Source organism: Leptonychotes weddellii, chromosome 10 (assembly GCF_054177405.1).
Source record: "Leptonychotes weddellii isolate Sample4059 chromosome 10, ASM5417740v2, whole genome shotgun sequence".
Taxonomy (NCBI): Eukaryota; Metazoa; Chordata; class Mammalia; order Carnivora; family Phocidae; genus Leptonychotes; species Leptonychotes weddellii.
In genome coordinates this window covers 54,363,380-54,385,718 of record NC_138378.1, presented here as the reverse complement: position 1 = coordinate 54,385,718, position 22,339 = coordinate 54,363,380, and the positions used below count along the sequence as shown (strand labels likewise).

Genomic DNA, 22,339 nt, shown 5'->3' with positions numbered 1-22,339 from the left:
AGTCGCTTAACCAACTGAGCCACCCAGGCGCCCTGTTGGTTTCCATTCTAATATCAGATTAACCACCAAGTTTTTAGGTGTATTTTCCGCCACTTAGCAGCATAACAAATTTAGCTGAAATAAGACTATCCCATAAATTATCCAAAATGCCACACACTAACTATAAAAGAGAAACTCTGTTTTGGCCAATTATTTCACTCCATTCCCGTAATAAAGTGATCTCTCTCTTATAGATAAGGTAAGGTTAAACAAAACAAAACAAAAAAGATCATGTGGCTTGGGTGGTATCACAAAAGAATTAAGAAGAGAACTAGGACTAGAATATAAGCATCTTAGTCCTGGCTAATTCTCTTTTCACTTCGTTCAAAGCAAGTACTTTGTTTTAAAAAGTCCTGTTATGGAGATAAAATTCCTATTAAATATCCTGAATTACGTGGAGTTGTCTTGTACTCCTGAGACTTTCCCTCACCTCGTTTCATGGCTCTAGGGCTGCCTGGGCCACTCCGACTGCGCGTGTCTGACTCCGACGTCCGTGAGCTGGATCTGGAACCATCTTCTTCCTCTGACCCAGAGGAGTCATCCAGGAATGGGCTGCTGCTTATTTGTGTTGCCTTCTAAAGAAAAGCACAACAGCCTATATGTGTCCATCTCTAAAGTCACCTCTCTTTTTAGATATGAAATGTTTTACCAGAAGTCATGGAATACGATTTTTTTTAAAGGAATACAAGAATATACTTTGGCATTTTCAAAGTCATTTGTTAAATCCCAAATTCTCATTAGCAAGGCATTTGTCAAATATTAAAGATTCCTGAAAAACATAAGGCCGTTAATACTTGACAATACTTACTTTAATTAAGTACTTCAAGCAAGGGAAGGGAACCCTGGCAGTGACAGAAAAATCTTTCCAAATTAGGAGCCTTCCCTACATCATTAATAGTGATATTTTCTTTAAACAATTAACCACCATGGAGGGGGTGGAAAATCACATGGGGTAAAATAAAAATGGGCCCAGACCTCTAATACTCTGAGAAGCATAAATATCTTCTCTAGATCTTTCCATTTCTTCTCTTTTTATGATATATTAGTGTGAATGTCTACAACTTCCTATAAAGGGAGAGTCAGAGTAAAATGTCAAGAATGGAATCTGGAGCTTGAATAAACAGTTTTCTCAATCCACCATGAAGAGAGCTACATGCTTAGCAGTAACAGTAATGACTTACCCCCTTCAAAGTTGTATACACAGGGGTTGTCATATTCTTGTATATCAGAGAGGTATAGAGTCCTGATGTGGTATAGGACAACAGAGCAACGGAATCTGAAACAGAAAACAAAGTGATTTAAAAAACAAACAAACACAACAAAAAAAACCCTTCTCTCTAGCACTAGGTCTATTTCTTATGGACGTGAGCTAGCAAAATTTCCAATTAAAGAGAAGTTGGATTAACATGCATGACTGTTCTCTCGTCTGCTGTAAGAATGATACACTCTCTTCCATGGCTCATTATTTCCTCACATGTGCTACTTCCCCAACCAGACTGTAAGCTCTTTGAGAGTAAGGATCAAAGCTTTTATTTCTTCAGCAGGCATCTCTCTCCTGCTCAGGCTGGGCAGAAATAGCACAAGCACCTGCTGATTCAGTGAGCACTACCCTATGAAGATATTCTCCAATTCTTCATAGCTCTATTAGTGATGTGGTGTTAAAACACTGACATGCTTAAGAGTGTATCAGGTGAACTCATGCTGAAAACTTAGAATCTAATTTCCCAAACGGTAAGAACAGAAGATCGCTGAAATAGAACATCAATGGTTGCCTCTAAGATTTGAATTAGTGTTGGATAGGGAGGGGGCTAAGAGAAGGAACCACAGGAAAATTTCTCTTTTTATTCCAGACAGTTTGCTGTTGTTTGGTTTTACTTTTTATAATAGGAATGCATTTGCTTCTTCAAAATTTTTTTGAAGAAAGAAGGAATGTGTTTTAAACTCTGGAAAAAAGGACATAGAGACTGATATTTTTGCAGCTTTAAACAGCTGAAACTCCACAGCTTCTTTGCTTTCTCCTCTTTTAGGTAAAAACAAAAAGAGCTGAACATAGATGGATGTGCCCCTATATTGGGTAACAATGAATTTCAACTTTAAAATGTAAACCGGCAACCTTAGAAATCATTTTCTGAAAGTTTTACATAATTCTATTCCAATGATTTCAGACATTTAGAAAGTTGTTGGCTAGTGAACTGGGAATACAAAATCACTTATTTTTTTAAACATGTTTTATTGTAATAAGAAACACATGACATTAAATTTACCACCTAAACCATTTGTAAGTGTGCAGGTCAGTTAGTGTTAATTATAGGCACACTGTTGTGAATCGGGTCTCCAGAACTCTTTTATCTTGCAAATCTGAAACTCTAAACCCATTAAGCAACGACTCCCCCACCCCCCCTCCGCCCAGCCCCTAGTCACCACCATTCCATTTTCTGTTTCTGTGAATGTGACCACTTTAGATACCTCATAGAAGTGGAATCATACAGTATTTATTTGTTCGTGACTGGCTTATTTCCTTTAGCATTATGTCCCCAACATCCATCTACATTGTAGCATGCAAAATCACTTACTTTTATTAACATTCTCCATATTGAAGGCCTCAGACATTCGCATGCCTGATTTGGCTACAGCATAAATTCTGCTCTCCTGATGTAAAAGAGAGATTTAAACTGGATATTTAAAGCAAAGACATGATTACTTTCAATACACATGCTTTTCATTTGTTCTTCATTTAATATACAGCAGAGCGGGGCATTATTATAAAACTCTCAACAGCGCCAACTCAAATATGCGAACAGCACAGCAGACCTTTTCCATCCATTAGTCATTCCATTATTTATCTTTGTTCCCAAGTTTTTGCTTGGTATTTTAAGCTCTTTTGAAGAGACAGGAAAAAAGTAAGAGAAAACTTATTCATGATCACTGCACATAAACACCACAGTCTTCTACCATTCTAGAACATGGGTAAAGAAAAAAAACCCAGAAAACTTCGAATGGCTGTAGCATGAGGTTAGAAACCATTCATAATCACTGACTACACATAAATAATACCTTTAATATCCTACTATTCTAGACTATGGTGAGAGAAAGGAGAAAAATCTGGAAGTCAGAAATCATAGAGTAGCATTAAGCGCTATCCTCTCCTTATTTCAACGTACATTTCAATGAAATAGAAGGAACACCTGAGGCCAAATAAAAAATGAATTTGAGAATGGCAATGGAATTTATAATATTATTCCAAAAGCAGGTTGTTATTTGGCTTTCTCTTCTTTGAGAGAAATCTCTGAGATGGGTACTGGAAAGGTTATTAGCCCTGCCCTCTGTAAGGAAAGGGATTCCGGGCTGTTCTTAACGCATAATCACCATGTCCTGAATTCTGCACTGCATCTAACCTGGACACGGTCGCCTGGACCAGGGCATAGCAGGCAACTAAGGCAGTCCTCTTCAGGACTGTGCCAGCCAGTGGCCTGCTAGGTAACGGGCAGGAGATCCCAACTGTCTGAGACGCTTTGGTTTGGAGAATGGCTGAGTGAATGAATCAGATGCGGTTTCTCTGAGAACAGGATTGTGAGATAAGCACACAGAGAGGAAGAGCAGAGTCAGCGGAACATTAAGATGTCTAAACACAAGGCAGTGAGCAGGAGATGAGAGGCAGCTGGAAGCACCACAGAGTGGAGGAGAGGAGTTAGCAGTAGTGAGACAAGAAGAGTCACTGCAGATGGGAGAGGTCAAGCTAAGCCACTGGTCCGGGGCATCGGGTGTCACCTGTTGCTAAGGAATTGATGACTATTAGAGGTGCTGCTGAATCCTCACGTTTTCCCACTACAGTAATTATTGTATTTTGAAAGATATTCCAGTTCAGTAAGGATGGTCTATGCCTTCAAATAAACTCTTAAGAATCCTTAAAATAAACTCTCATAAATTGAGGTAACTGGAATACATCTCTTTTCCTTGAAACCTGAAAATACCTAACAAACAGCGAAATAAAACCTCAAACTTGGCCAGGCTGCTAGAAGGCTTTTGAAAAGCACTACTACTTTTTCAGGATTGAATAGCTTCAGAAGACAAATTGAAGAGAGAAAGGCAAAAGAGTAGGAAAACGGTTTGCCAAATAAAGCGAACATGAAAAGCCTAACCTAAATCTCTGAAAATCTCAACATAATAAAAGAAGCAAAAATTTCAAATCCCCACTGCCTAAAGGATAACATAATTGAAATTCCAGAGATTCACATGCTAATAATGTCTACTTTTTTGTGCTATCCAGAATTTAATAATGAACTGCAGACGGTTTCATGTAGGCACTGCAAAGAAATGTTCTTTTGAAAGTAAGTAAGAGCAGATACATCTCAAGGTCCGAATTTACAGTAGGAAAACATGGCTGCCTTAATTTGCTTAAAATCACACTGGTCACTAAATAAAAAAAATAATAACCACAGAATATGACCCCCAAGCCCCAAAAATACTGCAATCCTGATGCTTCTCTGGAGGCCAAAGGTTAAACTATGTCAATATGTGAAGGAAAAGTTAAATCTACAAGACAGATAATTTCAGTTTGTTTCAAATATAAGAATAACTTTTTAAATATAGTGATATAGATATTCCTAGAAAGAATCACACAATGATGGGTTAACTACTGTATTAATGGTCAGTGTTTTCAATGGAAGAAATTTCAATGTACTGTAGATACACAGGAAGATGCTTTTGGTTAAAGTAATGGATTTATAAGCTCATGAAGAGTAAAATTAAATTTCTCTTAAAGTCAGTCAAGTAAATGATTAAGTTAAAAAACTGATAACCAATAAGAGTTAAGTGTCCTGGTTCCAAATTTGCCCAAAGTATTACACAGGTAAGAGAAACCCTTTTTCCCCACCCCTGATATTTCCTTCCATATGGAGGCAACTCCAGTAATATTCCAGATCCTTCTCCAACCATTCATTTCTCCCTCCCAAGAAGAAGGAACGGCTTAACGTGACTGGCAGGCTTAGAAGGAGAAACTGGGCAGGCACCTGTCTCTCTCCCTTCTCTTGAGAAGTAATGGCTCAGGAAACACCATTTGTTCTTTCTCTGGCTGTAAGCTACTTTGGAGGGGAAAGCCTCTCCTGAGGAAGCCTCTGGAGGTCCAGCGCTACCTGGGACTGGGTTTATAAATCTAGAGAATTCCAAGTTCAGTGTCGGAAAGCTCATCTGCCCACCAATTCTCTAAAATCAGTTTTCTCAGTAATAAAGGTAATATTTTGATCTCCCACCTGTCTTCACCTTGTTTCTCAACTGACTCACAACTAGTTGGAAAAGAGAAGGGAAAACAGCATTCTGAAAACTGAGATGTTTCAGAACAATCTGGATCCTAAAAGAAACAGGAAAAGAAGTAAAGTAAAACTGGAAAATGGGTGTTAGTTAAAAACCAGCGTGCATGCGTCGCACACAGCAATATCATTTACCCAAGAGGGAAAGCGGTGCAGGGGCGGGGTGGGCGGTTTGCCACATGCCGGCTTCTTGGCCGAGTCACAGGGTTCCTGGTCTTCGGAGCACGGGGATTCCAGGGAGTCATAGGAAAACAATCCGTCATCACAACTGGTGTCCATATTCTCTAAAATTTCTGTACTGTTGTCATCAACTAGATCAAGGTCTGTTTCCTGAGGTCTGAGCGGGCGTATCATGCTTATGGCATTTCTGTTTGTACCAAACATTCTATCGGAACTTAACTGTGGCTGGCTTAAGTGCCTTTTGGCTAGTGCCACACTTATGCTGAACACATTAGGAATCCTTAACTTTGGGGGCAGGAGGTTTGATGAAGGCACTAATTGTGTACCTTTTCCAGGGAGCGAATTAGGATGCTTGGGAGTCAAAGCTGGAGTCAAAATAGGGCTGGGGGTGTTGGCCTCACTCGACGACGATGAATAATCCAGTCTCTGAGACTGAAATTTTTTATTCAGTTCATCTGACGAACTATCGTGCTCGTTTTTACTTGATTCAGAATTTCCCTTTATGAGAGGACAATTCTGAGCTTTCCACTGTGCCTCCTGTTGCCAAGAATACAGCTTCTTGTGTTCTGGTCTCTTTATGCCAAAAGTCTCTTCTTCGAATATAGAACTGCTGTCATCAGATGCTGTCAGGTACGCCTCGCTGCCCATTCTGCTACACTGGACCCCTTCCTCTGACGTGTGACTGGAAAGAGTGGACGTGTACCTGCAATTGGATCTTCCTTTGCTCCCGTCCTCCTCATCAGAGCTCCAGTCACTCCCTGGAGCCCCAGAATTCTGGGATGTACCACCATCTGTTGCAAAGCTCGTTCTTGTTTTCCGATTCTGTTCCAGGACACAAGGGGTTTGATGCAACGTTCTCTGACCCAGGTTGTTTTCTTGAATTTGGTTCTCGCCCGACTTTTCTGGAATTTCCATTTCTAGAAAAGTATACATCATATTGGCACGTTGCCTTTGATAATGTAATCTTTCTGTACATTTAGCTTTATGAAACTACATTGTAAAAACTGGAATTTTCATATGACTAAAGTTAATTTACATTATCCCTTTTTAGTTGTATGTCTTGTTTAAACCCAACTTTGAAAACTGTAAGCTTTAAGATAAAATAGGAGCCCTAACACTTCAATAGAAGAGTATCAAAATTAAACTGCTTTTTACAAAGAAACATGTTGGGGGGAAAAGGCAACTCTATCAAAGAAAGCAACCATCAAAGGACACCACTAATTCTATTTTAAAGCAAAGCAAAGGACAGCCCTCTTTCAACTAAATTTCAAAATTATCATAAGAAAATTTAAACATAATAAATATAAAATTATAGTCTAAAAAAAAAAAAACAACCTTTGTTCCCAAGCTTCAATACATGAAATATGCAAAGCCACGAAGAAACATAAACACAGAAAAGCTTTCCTGCCTCTACTTGGCTTATTCATATCTCCAAGTGTGTTTTATAACAAGAATAATGCTCTTTAACAATGTCTTTCGATGAGGCTTACTTTTGTTTTGAATATAATTAATAGAATGAACCACTGGATTCATAAACAGCGAACTAAACATTTGTACAATTTATAAAGAGTACAAGAGGAACTTTTAAAACATATATTTAACCTTCATAACAAGGAACTAGAGGCTGAACAAATAAGCTCGATGATTTGGTATCAGGCAATTTGTTAAATTTGCAAGTGAGCAAGAGCTTCGGGATGGGCAACCTCGGCTGTACCAAGCTATACTCAACTGACTATTAGAAAGTGGAAGGGAAATCCAAATGACTTCTCAGAAAAGAAAAAAAAATTGCAAGCAACAGCATAAAAGCAAGTAGCAAAGAATTCTGATTGGAAAAACATTATGCAGTTTTCAGGATTTCATAACCAAGTACAGAGACAGCTTTTAGGGCTATAGTTTTTCTCCTTTGGAGGAAGGAAGCGGGAGCTGAAAACAGAGACAATGTCAATTCAAGCCTTTCTAAAATATCTGGGCAAAGTCACACTACATGTGGCAAAGCCAGCAGCTGAACAACAGAGCAAAATTTAAAGGGGCTTTATGAATAAAAGAATGGTGGAAATCTGCACGCAGGTCCAGGACTTAAACATCTATGCAAATATTTTCCTCTTTGAAGCAAAACGGGAAAGGGAAAATCAAAGCAAATATTTTCCTCTTTGAAGCAAAACGGGAAAGGGAAAATCAAAGCACTTACTAAATTGTCCCCTGGTGTTCTTTTTCTTTATAAGTTCGCTACGCCATATTTAACTTCGTATTTGCTATCAGGTAATTTTTAAATATTTTAAGTAAATAATAGAAAGTTCATAGTTCTAATGTGAAACTCAGCTAAAACAAGTACCTTGTAGGTACAACCGTGAACTTTTTAATTTTAAATATCACTGCTACCTACCGCAGGAAAAAGTATCAAGAGGGGAAAATCAGTCCCTTCTATGCATCCTTGTCAAAGACTCCCCCAAACACACAAGATAACTAGCTATACAAATTAAAGGCTGGATTGCTCTTTAAAAATATTTTCATAAAACATCAACTTGTCAAGAAAAAAAAACAAGGAAAATTAAGCTATATTTGGATGAATCTTAGTAAATTATTTTTCCTTTTTAAAAACCGTCAAAGTAAATTCCTGTAGTCCATAAATACCTTCTATGTCTTTTCCCTCAATGAACTCGGGTTCTTTAGATGATATCTTGCTCATTTCCTCAGATTTTACTACTTGAGGAGGACTCCTTGCTCGGGATAAAAAGCACCCAAAGGTCAAACTACTTAGGCGCTGGCCTTCCAAAAGCTTTGGTGTGGAAACAGTGGATGACTTCTTCCCCTGAACTTCTGCAAGATCATTAATCAAAATCAAGATCTGAATTTTTTATGACAGTTTATTAAACACAGAACCAAAGCATGTAAAAATCTGGACAAATCACTCCTTATGCCAGAAAAAAGCCTGAATTATTTATGTCTAGTAATATGGACCCCTCAATGTCTAGCATTACATACTAATGTTTAAATCTGTTTATATATTTTGAATGTTCTAAATATTTTTTAACTGTAGAGAGAATATCTAATCCCTTTAAAAGTAGTTCTTAAACAAAAACAAAACCACAAACAAATAAAACACAGATTATAGACAAGGAGAGGGTTATAGCTTCTTGAAAAATCGTGGTACTGGTAAATAGCAGTCAAGAACTGGTAAAATTTGAATGGGCAGTAATGCTACTAATGGTGAGGGAAGAGGGACTGAGGTCCTGGTTGCCAAGACAACCAAAGGAAATTCAGATTATCACTGGGGCAAATATCACATGATCACTGTAATAACTTTTGCTATCTTAGTTTTCAATTTGCTTCTCCCAAAAGAGCAGATGAAGGGGCTTGATCTACAACGTCCACAATATGGAGGGCCTTCATCACTTCTTTAGAAGAAAAAAAAGGGGAGGGGACAGTTTCTAGATAGAGAATTTAGATAGCTCAAGGAGTGATTAATCATGGGTTTAATCCATCCTCTAGGAGTTGTAACAACCCTGCTTGCAAGATTAAAAGCATGGAGAGGGGTGCCTGGGTGGTGCAGTCGGGTAAGTGTCCAACTCTTATTTTGGCTCAGGTCATGATCTGAGTCCTGGGATCGAGTCCCACATCAGGCAGACTTAAGATTCTCTCCCCTCTCCCTTTGCCCCCCCACCACACTCTATTTCTTTCTCTAAAATAAATAAATAAAATCTTTAAAAGCATAGAGATCCTAGTGATAGTAAGAAAAGTTTCCCCCCCAAATTAAATTCTTAATTAACTCTGGAAGAACACCAAAGGGGTAAATTAAACAGCAGCTGATAACTGAGTAAAGCCTAAGAAAAATATCTTTATATAGTGTATTCCTTTAGGTGTATCTTTTATTATTTTCATGTTGATTATCTCTCACAGAACTAATCCACAGTATTTTAATAACCATAGATATGCATATACATTTTTAAAGTACTATATTATATCTACATACTTGTATCTATTCTCTTCTGGTCCAAGTCTAGGCTCCAAGGATTCATACCGCTTAGTCTACAAGACCTAACAGACTGCCAATGAAGACTAGAACTGCAAGTTAAGAATAGCAAATAAAATAACAGCCTTTTGAGAGCTGGGCTTAGTACATTCAATCTATGTCAGTGATTCCATATGTAAATATGGAATTCCAGATCAACTATGTGGATACCAATTTTCCATCATATAGTTGGAGGAAGCATGTGATATAAGAACTACATATGTTGGTCTTCATCCATGGTTCCGGGCACACAGCTCCTAAAACCCTTGGAATTTCCTAAGTGGTAAGAGCGATAAAAGTATCTTTTGTTTTCATAACAAGCCCTTTCAACCACATCTGATTTTATGTTGATGAGGTGATTTTTGGAAAGCCCCTAGACAGCCTCAGGATGGGGGCTGGTTGCTAGGGGAACCAACCATGTGATCAGAGGACTGGAACTTTCAGCCTCATCCTCCACCCTCCTACCTCTGACCTCAGGGGAGGGGAGAGTTCAAAACTGACTTAATCACCAAGGGCTAATGATTTAGTCAGTCAAGCCTACATAATGAAGTCTTCATAAAAACCCAAAAGGATGGGCTTCCAGGTCGGTGAATGTGGGGAGGTGCTGGGAGGGTGGTGTGCTTGGAGAGAGCATGGAAGCTCTGCGCCCCTTCTCCATACCTTGCCCTCTGCATCTCTTCCATCTTGGCTGTGCCTGAGTTATATCCTTTGTAATAAACCAGAAGTATAGTAAGTAAACTGCCCGAGTTCTGTGAGCTGCTCTAGCAAATTATCAAACCTAGGGCGGGTCATGGGAACCTCTGATTTATAGCCAGTGGGCCAGAAGCAGGGTTGAGAACGGATACTTACAATTGTGTTTGAAGTGGCGTATGAAGTGGTGGTGCGGGGGGTAGTTTTGTGGGATCAAGCCTGTAACCTGTGAGATCTGACGCTAACTTCAAGTAGATAATGTCAGAATTGAGTTAAATTTGAAGGACAACCAGTCGGAATCCCCTGGGAATTGGAGAATTGCTTTGTGTGGAAAAAACTTGCATACATCTGGTGTCAGAAGTAGTGAGGGAAGAGGAAAACAGGAGCTTTTTTCTTTACAACATGATGGCAGTAAGTATGAACATGCAGTAGACAAAATGCTTTCATATGTCTTACAATCAACAAACTCCCAAGAAACCAGGAAGGCACAACTACCATTAACATTTTACTGATGTAAAAGAAAAAAATCTGGCAACATAACAGTTATTAAGTCATACACCATTAAGGTTGACTCCAAAGTCCATGCACTTGCTTCGGTGCCAGCATTTTTCTAGTGCATTCTGGGAACCCCCAGGGCTTTGTGGAAATGTCACAGTGGGTGTAAGAAGAGGCACAGGTAAAGCTGAGTCTGCAGGACTCTGGGCCCCTCACCCAACACTGCTTCCACCTGTTTTATCTCTTGAGAGTCTACAGAAAAAAATACTGCTTTAAAAGGAGTCCTGTTGCTAAATAAGTTTGAAAACCACTTTAGCAGGCCAGGATCTAATAACCCTGCGGATTCACCTTGTCCTCGGCTCAATGTGCACTTGAGAGGTGCTCACCAGAACAATATATTAAGTAAATCTCTATCTCTAACTCTACCACCCATCTTGAAGCTTTGATGCTGAAAAGAAAGAAAGAACCCTAAGCATTGGAAAATGCAGAGTCTTTTATTCATATTATAAAATTCTGCTGAAAATATTCAGGCTGTAAGAATTTCACTCACTATTGATACCACAGTACAAGTGAAAATAGAAAATAACTGATTTTTGAAAGCAAACATACCTGAAATTAAACATTGAAATTAGTATTACCCCCTTTGAGTTATTTGCAATTGTCTAGCTGTGCTGTCTAATATGGACATGTGGCTATTTAAATTAAAATCCATTTAAATTAAATAAAACGTAAAATTCAGTTCCTTGGTTGTGCTAGGCATATTTTAAGTGTTCAACAGTAAAATTCCATATAGCCCAGTAAGCCCAATTAAGCTATCTTAGTCAAAATACTCATACCTTGTAGTTTTGACTGTATTGTTCTTATCTCTTCTGTTTGGTTTTGGTTGATCAAACGAAGATTCTGATTTTCTAATTCCAGCTGAAAGGACATAATGGTATCCTTTTATACAGGAATAACATTTCTAAAATGTACTAGTAAATTATATTATTTTAAAATGTTAATACCTAATTACATGTAGGCAAAATACAAAAGAAATGATGAGCAAATATCAGATGAATTTATCAGCGTAACTATCAACCTAGATAATTACGGCTTTGATATTTATTTTTGCCAGACTGAGAGTTTCAAATATTTTCACCCCAAGGCATTTTCATGCCTTTTCCACTGTAAAATTATTTTAAACCAAATTATTTCAGCATTTAATCTGCCATATAAACCAATGTGTACTTCTCAAGATACTGAACACATTAATTTTATGATATACACATATGTTCTATAATTATTTAAAATTAACTAATTAGAACTAAAATCAACTACCCAGAATGAGGCTACTTATACTGTTTACTAGGAGTCTATCAATATTTTTAATTTTAGAAATACATTGGACATAAAAATGAAAGCTACCTATCTCATGTTTACCAAAAGACAGCAGCACTACCAACTGATCAGAATTTTGTTTCATTCAAAATGATCAGATACTCTGATGACTTATCTATTCAAAGGAAGTAAAAGGTAAAGAAAAGGCAAAATATAGCGATAAATACCTCATTTAATTTAAGTGTTACCCATTCTTTGATCTTAGCTGCTTTCTCTTCTATTATTTTAGCTTCTTGTATCCTGATTTGTTTCTGAAATAACATTAGCAATGTGTTTAGTTCAAACATAGGCTCACTGGTCTGGAAATGTTACATCATAAATATAAAGGACAAATCCACTTAAAACCTGTTTCCAAGTTAATATATCTACCTTCAAATCATCAAATAGAGTAAAAAATGAAAGCCATTGTCCAGCAGATATAATAATAAACCACAAAGGCATATGCAATATTACTAGTTTTAACTGTTAATTCTCTTTCTCTGAAAGATCATATACTGAAATCCAACTGAATTTATCAACAAAATAAATGATTTCTGGAAATGATGCAGGGTTTATAACAGTAGAAGAGGGGTCAACCAGGTCAGGGAGAGGAGAATCAGAATCTCTTCTGGAGCATGGTTTGTTTTCCGATTAAACACAAGTTTCTATTTTTCATATATCTTATTTTATTTTTACATGCAAGTTTTTAAAGATCCAGAAAAATGAAATAAAAAACTCTAGCTTGGGGCGCCTGGGTGGCTCAGTTGGTTAAGCGACTGCCTTCGGCTCAGGTCATGATCCTGGAGTCCGGGGATCGAGTCCCACATCGGGCTCCCTGCTCGTCAGGGAGTCTGCTTCTCCTTCTGACCCTAATCCCTCTCATGTGCTCTCTCTCGTTCTCTCTCTCTCAAGTAAATAAATAAATAAAATCTTTTAAAAAAAAAACAAAAAAAAAACTCGAGCTCACATTCACCAACCTTAAAATCTGGCTATGCTCACAAAACTATGAGAATGTGACTGTCATATAAATCACAGTGGGTGGGGGCTGGGGGTGGTAAAAAGTTGGAAATCATTGACCTACAGAAATACTGATCTGCAGAGAAATGGAAAAAAATGCTGAAGATAAAAAACAACTTAGCATATTTAATAATTTCATAGTGGTCATATTTAAATGATGCTAAATGATGATTTAAGCAAATGACCTTAATGCAATTTTTTTCCTAATAAAATTTTAAAATAAACTAAAAACTATACTCGATCTCGGTAAAGTGGTTTAAAAACAGTGTACACATTTTTTTTTTTAAAGATGTTATTTATTTATTTATTTGAGAGAGAGAGAGAGAGAGAAACAGCATGAGAGGGGATAGGGTCAGAGGGAGAAGCAGGCTCCCCGCCGAGCCAGGAGCCCGATGTGGGACTCGATCCAGGGACTCCGGGATCATGACCTGAGCCGAAGGCAGTCGCTTAACCAACTGAGCCACCCAGGCGCCCCCAGTGTACACATTTTTAAACAGAAGGATTCACATCAAACATACCTTTAAAACACAATGTTCCATAAATATTTCCGAGACCTTAAAAATCTAAAGCAAAGATCTATTTCAAACATTTTACAGACAGAAATGCTTGCTGATAACCAAGTGTTTTCAAGTTGAATACTAAATTCAAATCCTAAAAAGTCTGAGCATTAAGGAGCACAGTCTCTTCCAAAAAATGTTAGATATGGCCTTGGAATAACCCAGACTTAAAGAGAATGCCATTTTATTTGTACTTTTCACCAATAAATGTGATTAGACTCCATGAGTTGACCAAATAAGTGAGATTTCTGACCCACATTTAGAAGTGTAGGCTCCCTCTCTTTAACCTTTGTGATTATGCATAAATAAATGCAGGTCTTTAGACTGTGATGATAAAATTCTTCCAAACCTGTTCTTCAAGCTGCAGTTCCAAGTTTTGAATGATGTCATCTTTTTCTTGTATTAGGGTCTCTAGATCTTGACACTTTTTATACAGCCTTGTCTCTGATTCACTGGTTTGAATATTAGCTGCTTTTAATTTCTCTTCCATAACTTGTACCTAAATTCAGAGGTTAGAAAATTAATATTAGGTATGTAATTAATTTATCATAGTATTAAATTTAGCATTTTACTTTAACATTAAATAGATTCCTAAAAGGTATCATCATAAAAACAAAATATGAACAGCATGTTTTAACAATTTAACAATTATAAAGTCTGAAGACTAATGTATTAACAATTATAAAGTCTGGAGACTATTTTGCCAAGTGGTGTTTACCTTTGAGGTACATAATGTATGGTGATTAACATAACATAATAATAAAAAAAAATTCTGAGATAAAAAAAGAGCATCACATGCTAAAAAAAAAGAGATTCTCAGAATTTTGCTATCATATAAAGTAATGCACATGTTTACTAGAACAATGATATGTGAAGTATTTCATGTGAGTATAGAATCAGAAAGTTTGCAGCCCTCATTTTTTCATATTTTATTTTATTTTATTTTATTTAAAGATTTTATTTATTTGACAGAGACAGAGATAGCAAGAGCAGGAACACAAGCAGCAGGAGTGGGAGAGGGAGAAGAAGGCTTCCCGCCGAGCAGGGAGCCCGATGTGGGACTCGATCCCAGGACACTGGGATCATGACCTGAGCCGAAGGCAGACGCTTAACGGCTGAGCCACCCAGGCGCCCCCATTTTTTCATATTTTAAATGAAGTAGGAATATAAAGTAAAGGTGAGTAGTGAGAAAAGATCAGATTGGATGACCTGGTATAACAGCACATTTTGGAAAAAAAAATTGAACTTAGGTGAAAAACAAACACATACACAATGGAAAGGAAAAGGAAAACAAAAGTTTTAAGGCCCAAAATGACGGAATCACAAAAAATAAAAAACTATGAGAATCAAGATACAGGTAGGAGAGTATGTTCAGTGAGGGTTTATTGATTCATTCATTTAGCAAACATTCAGTGAATAGTTGCCAAATGCCAGGCCCTGGGAATCAGTGAATAAAACGGACCCAAAATCTCATAGAAATTACATTTTAGTGGGTAAGAGAGATCACAAATATAAGAAAGATGTAAAAATCATACAGTACGCTACACAAGGAGATAAAGGCAATGGGAAAAAGTAGAGCAAGATAAAAGATACTGGTATGTGACCTGGGGTTGAGTGATGCTTTAATTTTAATATGTAAGATACACTGGCTCTGCTTGGATCTTTTGCAAAACACATCTAGGCATATGAAGGAATGTGTGAGATGTTAATGATAAGAAAGAAAGAAAATAAAGTACTGGGCATTGTATATTAAGACTTCCATTCCATATACTCCATATACTTCAAATGGGTAAGAATGTAATTTTTGTAACGTTTTAGATTGTAGGGGGCAAAGAAGAAAAATATGCAAATGCATTTGAGAAATTAACAATGATAATTAAGATGAAAAATGTTAAACTGTTAAAAACACCTCTGAAATATCATGATGAATCCACTTAAAGTTCAAAAATACTTGACTAATGAGGGTTTCTGGAAGGAGGGTGTTAAGGTTAGTTTGGCTTTGTTTTTTTAACCATGAATATAAGGTGTCATCTGTGGGTTCACCGGAGAAATGTAAATTCAACTCAGATGCCAAAGTGTCCTACCGAAATACCACATAAATGTCTGAAAACTATAAAAATAAAAGTAGATTTTAAAAGTAGGACAAAAATCCTGCATTCCATTATCCAAATGATAATTTTAAGTTATCTTACGATTTATATTTTTTAACATAATATAGTGGGTTTTCTGCAGGAATGGCAGACCAAGGAGTCAAGGACAAAGGTCTCCATCAAAAATACTACCATGAAAAATAGCCAGAGGAGGACAGAGGGCTGGACAATAAATACCAAGGATCATTCTTAAGATGGCTCAGCCAGTTCCACACAGGACATTCTATAGCTGTGGAAGCAGAGAAAGAAGGGCAGAGACCAAGTTCAAAATGGTCGTTCTTCAGGGACAGAGTAACAGATGACAGACCTGTAGGGGAGCAGACTGTGCCACTCCAAAATATGCCACTTCGGCATACTGATTATTCTGAATTTAAGTTACCTAAGAAACAGCTGGTGTAAGAACACTCTGACCCTCTTTTGTTCCCCTGAAAACTGGAAATAAATCCCCCTCCTGTACCAGGAAGGAAGAAGGCATCCTTATCACCAGAGATAGGAAATTTAGGGCTGAGAAGGCTATATAAACAAACCTTGTTACTTCTTCACTAATTTACTACCCCAAGCCCAAACCCCTTTGTCTTGTCAATTCTTCACAAATGTATTGTTCTTTTTGTCTAAACGGTATAAAAGTTGCTGCTGTCTGAAAGGTCAAAAGTTGCTGTTGTCTAAAAGGCATAAAAGTTGCTGCTGAGCCAGCCAGGTGCCCCTGATTTGGGAGTACTCTTATCCCCTTAAAAATATATTTCATTTAGGGGCACCTGGGTGGCTCAGTCATTAAGCGTCTGCCTTTGGCTCAGGTCATGATCTCAGGGTCCTGGGATCGAGCCCCACATCGGGTTCCCTGCTCCACGGGAAGCCTGCTTCTCCCTCTCCCACTCCCCCTGCTTGTGTTCCCTCTCTCACTGCGTTTCTCTCTGTCAAATAAATAAATAAAATCTTTAAATATATATATATATATTCCATTTAAAAGGTATTCTCATTTTATGAATGGATGCTACAGTCAGAGCTCCTTAGATGCATCTTTGCCATATACAACTATTTAATTTGACCATTACTTTTAGCTAAACAAAACTTCCCCAAGCAAGAAAAATACTGGCAAAAATGGCAAAATCTCTTAGGAAGAGAGATCACAAAGTAGTGACGGGCAATCTATTTGCCAATTGGTCCTGTTAGGACCAAGTTCCACAGGATCCACCAGCCTTCCTTCGTAATTTGTATGAATAATAGGTCTACAGAAAAGATAAGAAGCCTACAGAAACACCAAGCAGCCTTTAAAAATATCTCACTACAAGTACACAGAAAACAGCCCAGTTCTTTCTCCTGTCATTTAACCTGAACCATATAAGAATTTCAGCTACTCAGAGACTGACCAATAACAAACACCTACGAATTCAAATTGCTCATTAAAGAAACCCTTGCGATTACCTATATATGGACATCCGCTGGTGAAGAATGCTTTGCACTTTTAGGTTACCTTTCTCCTTTTCTTCTAGGAGAGCCTCTGGTTGCATCCATGAACCTCAATCATTTCCCCAAAACCTTTATTGCTTCTGAGGTCCCTAAGCTATTCTGTAGTAAAGGATTAACTCAGCAGACTTGGGGTGCTCAAACCCTGCACATTCCAAAAAAAGAACTGGCATTTGCCTAGCTCCTGGAAAAAAATAACCTCTGAGCCCTTGTAATATCCTGCCTGATAAGACTCTATATACTTGAGATATTAGGCCACACCAGATAGTTAATGCCAATAATATGATTTATGGTGAATGCCTCTCTCTTTTTTTTTTTTTTCCATTCACCTAGGGTCCTGGGCCACACTGTATCAGTTTGACCTGTGCAAGGCTGGAGACTGAGTAGCTAAGGTCAGTCACAATGCATTCCATGCCTACAAAACTGACACCAACACCCCAACCCCCTGCCAATAAAAATTCTGGACACCAAGGCTCAGGGGAACTTCCCTAGTCAGCAATACTTTGTATGTTGTCACATATTGTTGATGGGAGAATTAAGTGCATCCCTGTGTAACTCCAGTGCAAGAGGACAACTAGAAGCTCATACCTGGTTTCTTCTGGACTCTGCTCCATGTGCATTTTTCCTTTGCTGATTTTAATCTGTAACCTTTCACTGTAATAAACCATAACCGTGAGTATAACAGCTTTTCTGAGTTCTGAGTCCTTCTGGGGAATCATCAAACCTTGAGGGTAGTCTTGGGGACTCTGACACAACTCCCAATGCTGTTTTCCATTTTCCTGCCCACACTATTCCTATTTTTAACCTCATCTCTCACTACTCCACTACAGGAGTGGGGGATGTTTTCAAGCGGGGGCTGTTTGAAAGTTTCTATTTCCCTATATATGTTGCAATGGCATGACAAAAATACCTGATCATTCCAAAATAGAATGAAGAAAGGAATTATAAGGATATTCAAAATACCCTTTTGAATCCCAGACCATTTACCAGTTATTGGGCTCCTTGCTCAGTGGGGAGCTTGCTTCTCCCTCTCCCTTTGCCCCTCCCCCTGCTTGTGTTCCCTCTCTTGTTGTCTCTCTGTCAAATAAATGAATAAAATCTTTGAAAAAAAAATACTAAAATAAAATTTACTGCAAATTAATTAATTATTCTATCACATCTTAAACACAATTATTTTGGAAATAGTGCTCCAGAATTTATGCAGTAAGGCCAGAAGCATTCTCACTGAAGGTGAAAAGGAATTGCACTGGATAAAGTATGTTTCCATGTAATGAAGTAAATCATTACAAGGTCCTGGATAATAGCATGACTGAGTAGTTGTCACTTACTAAGAACCACAGGTGACTTGGAATCTAAGTACCAACTTCACAGAGATGGCAGATTAGTCCACATATTAGAATGGTCAGAGAGAACTTTAAAATCCTACCAAGTCTGCATCAAACACAGGCAAGAGATTGAGACTAGAAGGACAGGATGAAAACACAAATTTCTATAGGGGAAATTATTGTACCCCTTTTTCATTAGCATAAATTAAAGATTTTATTTATTTGTCAGAGAGAGAGAGAAAGAGCGAACAAGCAGTGGGAGTGGTAGGCAGAGGGAGAAGCAGGCTCCCTGCTGAGCAAGGAGCCTTATGCGGGACTCGATTCCAGGACCCTAGGATCATGACCTGAGCCAAGGCAGATGCTTAACCGACTGAGCCACCCAGTGTCCCTGGTTAGCATAAATTAATGTAATAGATTGGAATATACACCTAATCATATACTTAAGAATGAATCCTGTGTATCAGTATCTCCCACATGTGCAATTTGCTGCTTTTCTCACAGGAATACTCATAAGTAATACGGGATTGATGTGCATGTACTGCTTTCCAAACTTAGAAGAACTACAATAAAAATGTACTACAGTATAATGATTGCCAAGATTTCTCTGGAAAAATGTATGATTTCTTTTCTACAGCCAACTTATTTAATGGTTGTACAGGTAAGATAATGCCGCTCATTAAAAACAAGGGGAAAAATGAAGAAAGTTAAAGTGCAGAGTTGAGTTAGTTTCAGCTGACTACTGCTTTTAGTGGTGAAATGTTCCTTTTTGGTTAATATAAATACAGTCTGGTATTAGGATATGACTCAATGACAAAGGACATGCTGAATTTAAACAACATAAACAGCAGATAGGGCACAGTCCCATGGAAACTGTTAAAGATAGCAAAGGATGTGGTTACTCTATGTTAATAACTTACTTAGTCATATGAAGGCCAAAAGAAGGTAATATAATCGGTACATGAGAATTCATTTGCTCTCTTTATATTTCCTGTAAACTTAGAATCATTATGTATGTAATACGGTGAATAATATGTAATGTATATAATGTATAATATGTATAATGCACAATAATATGATATATAATGTAATATAATGTATCATTATGTAAGGAAAAGAAATCCCTTCTGAAGCATAACCAAATAGGCACTGAATAAATTTAAAGTGTTGTGACAAAAACAAATATCTACCGATTTGCTAAATTACATAGAAATTTGGGGAGATTTGTAATTCTCACTCACTCTTTATGGGAGGAGGGTTTGATTTAAGGTCATTTAGCCAATCATGGTATCTTTTTGTTTTAAAATGTAGCACACAGAATTAAATAACTTTACACCTGATATCCTCAAAGAACAACCTCAAATAAGAAATTCTTCCCGTTAGCTTATCAAGATCAGTGGTAGGACCCTAATGGCTACAAATGGTCATGGCTTGCTTCCCTTGAACTGGGAATGTGGATTTTTTTTTTTTTTTTTTTTTTTGCTCTTAAGATCTAGTGAATCACAGAAGAAAACCCTGAAAATCACAAATAGGAAACACATACTAATTTAATTTTCAGAGCTAAACATACGCTGCACATATAAAGAATTTTAATTTAAGAAAAGGCAAAACAAAACCATCCTTAGTTTCTTTCTTTTTTTCCTATACTATGAGGCATTAAAGGAAAGAAAGAAAGGGAAAGGAAAGATGGGGAAGAACAGAGAGAGAGATAACCATGGGTACAGAGGTAAAGAGAGATGTCACCAGGGAAGGCCAAAGTCAGAAAGGGAAAGATAAAGAGAGAGATAAGAGAGAAAGGTAGACAAACTGCTGAATGTGTGCTGCTAGGTATGGGACTAAACAGGGACATACATACAGAGCCCACAATAGACAAAGATGAAGACATTTAGAATATAATGGCAAAGAGGGACATAAACATAGGAGTCTTTCTTTACCATTACTACTCGAACTTCTACCAATACCTAAATTTGAGGTTTTAAAGAATTACTGGTGTGATGATGGTACTATAGTTATGATTTTTAAATCTTTATTTTCAGATTAGTTGCTGAAATACTCATGGGTGAAATGATACGATGTCTAGAATCTGTTTCAAAATAACCTGGTGTGGGGGTGGTTAAAGCTGATGATGGGGGTTCATTATACTATTTTCTCTACTCTTGCACTGGTTGAAATATGGCATAATAGAATTTTAGGAATTTCTTTTAAGTATAATTAAGAAAATCAAGGATTTGGGGCGCCTGGGTGGCTCAGTTGTTAATCGTCTGCCTTCGGCTCAGGTCATGATCCCAGAGTCCAGGATCGAGCCCCGCATCGGGCTCCTTGCTCGGCGGGAAGACTTCTTCTCCCTCTCCCATTCCCCCTGCTTGTGTTCCCTCTCTCGCTGTCTCTCTCTCTCAAATAAATGAAATCTTAAAAAAAAAAAAAAGAAAGAAAATCAAGGATTAGGTTAGACTGGGTTTGTTTGGAAATTTATCAGGCCACTAAATCAATCTAATGTATAAGATTAAGTCTGTTAGGTGAAAACAAGATTTGGTGGTACTTAAGTTGAAGAGAAGAAACATGACAAATTTAGAGCAAGTACAGGAAATTTAATATACATTTCTCAGAAAAAATGATAATTTTGAAAATCCTGGCTTGCCTGAACGTGACAAAGATCTTTTCATAAAATGTGAAGCTATGGATTGAGGATCTTTAGACAAACTTTGAGGCTGGTAGGCTCATCCAAAAACACTCATTTTAATGTTGGCAAGGCCCAGATTGAGTTAAGTGACTTATCAAAGCTTTGAATTTTCTCCCACATGCCTATTAATACTAAGTATAAGTTTTTGTATATAGTTTTCCTGATATAACTCTAAGCATTTTTCTATATTAGCATGTCTTTTGTAATAATTATTTTTAATGGTTGTTTAATATTTCATGGAATAAATATAGCTCACTTATTCATTCTCTTATAATATGGCATTCATATTATTTCCAACTCTTTATTTCTATGAAAGACACTGCTTTGAACATATTTATATTTAAAAATCATTATGGTTAGAATTACCATAAAAATCATATTTGATTTTTTCAGACGATAAAACCTTCTAATGGAAGCATTTTCATCTTTTGGAAATCTGTTAAGGGCAAAATAAAGTTAGATTCTCCATTTTCTCTATGGATCCAGCTCACAGAATAGTCAAAGTGATAGGATGTAGAGAAGGGTTGAAGAGTATTTTGAGGATTGTTTTGGGCAAAACAAGGTTTATATTGGTAGAGAGAAAAAAAGATTTTTAAGATTTTATTTATTTGAGAGAGAGAGAGTGAACATGAGTGGGGGGAGGGGCAGAGGGAGAGGGAAAAGCAGACTCCTCGCCAAGTGCAGAGACCCTCCTGGGGCTTGATTTCAGAACCCCAAGATCATGACCTGAGCAGGTCAGACCTTTAACCAACTGAGCCATCCAGGCACCTGAGAAAAAAATTTTTTTTAACTAGAATTATACTCTACCTGTTGAAAAGCTTTTTCTGCTTGACGTTCAGCATCAATAACTTGTCTCTCAAGCTGCTGCATCTATAAAGTGAGGAAAAACAGAGAAAATATAAAAGTTCATATTTCACGTATGAAAACGACTGAAAATTCTTGCAATGCCATCAAATTCTTTAAGGATATTTAAAGTAGTTTAATGGGTATGAATTACATAAAATTTATCACATTAAAGGCTTTCAGTGCATATTTAAAAATTGATCAAATAACATACCAAACGTTTCATACTTC

General features: G+C 37.3%; 1 protein-coding gene across 5 annotated transcripts in view; it reads right to left on the bottom strand.

Annotated features, from left to right (window-relative positions):
- PLEKHH2 (pleckstrin homology, MyTH4 and FERM domain containing H2) overlaps nt 1-22,339 on the bottom strand; it is a 106,472-nt gene that overhangs the window by 57,003 nt on the left and 27,130 nt on the right. For all 5 annotated transcript variants that reach the window (XR_014149258.1, XM_081833482.1, XM_031017607.2 and 2 more), the window contains exons 3-11: nt 22,073-22,135; nt 13,999-14,148; nt 12,264-12,347; nt 11,556-11,637; nt 8,157-8,342; nt 5,481-6,442; nt 2,613-2,688; nt 1,221-1,315; nt 470-614 (exon numbers count right to left, since the gene is read on the bottom strand). Coding sequence is in view for 4 of the 5 variants with exons in the window: in XM_081833482.1 (XP_081689608.1) it covers nt 470-614; nt 1,221-1,315; nt 2,613-2,688; nt 5,481-6,442; nt 8,157-8,342; nt 11,556-11,637; nt 12,264-12,347; nt 13,999-14,148; nt 22,073-22,135 (1,843 nt within the window). In the remaining variant the exon portion in view is untranslated. The remainder of the gene's footprint in view (nt 1-469; nt 615-1,220; nt 1,316-2,612; nt 2,689-5,480; nt 6,443-8,156; nt 8,343-11,555; nt 11,638-12,263; nt 12,348-13,998; nt 14,149-22,072; nt 22,136-22,339) is intronic.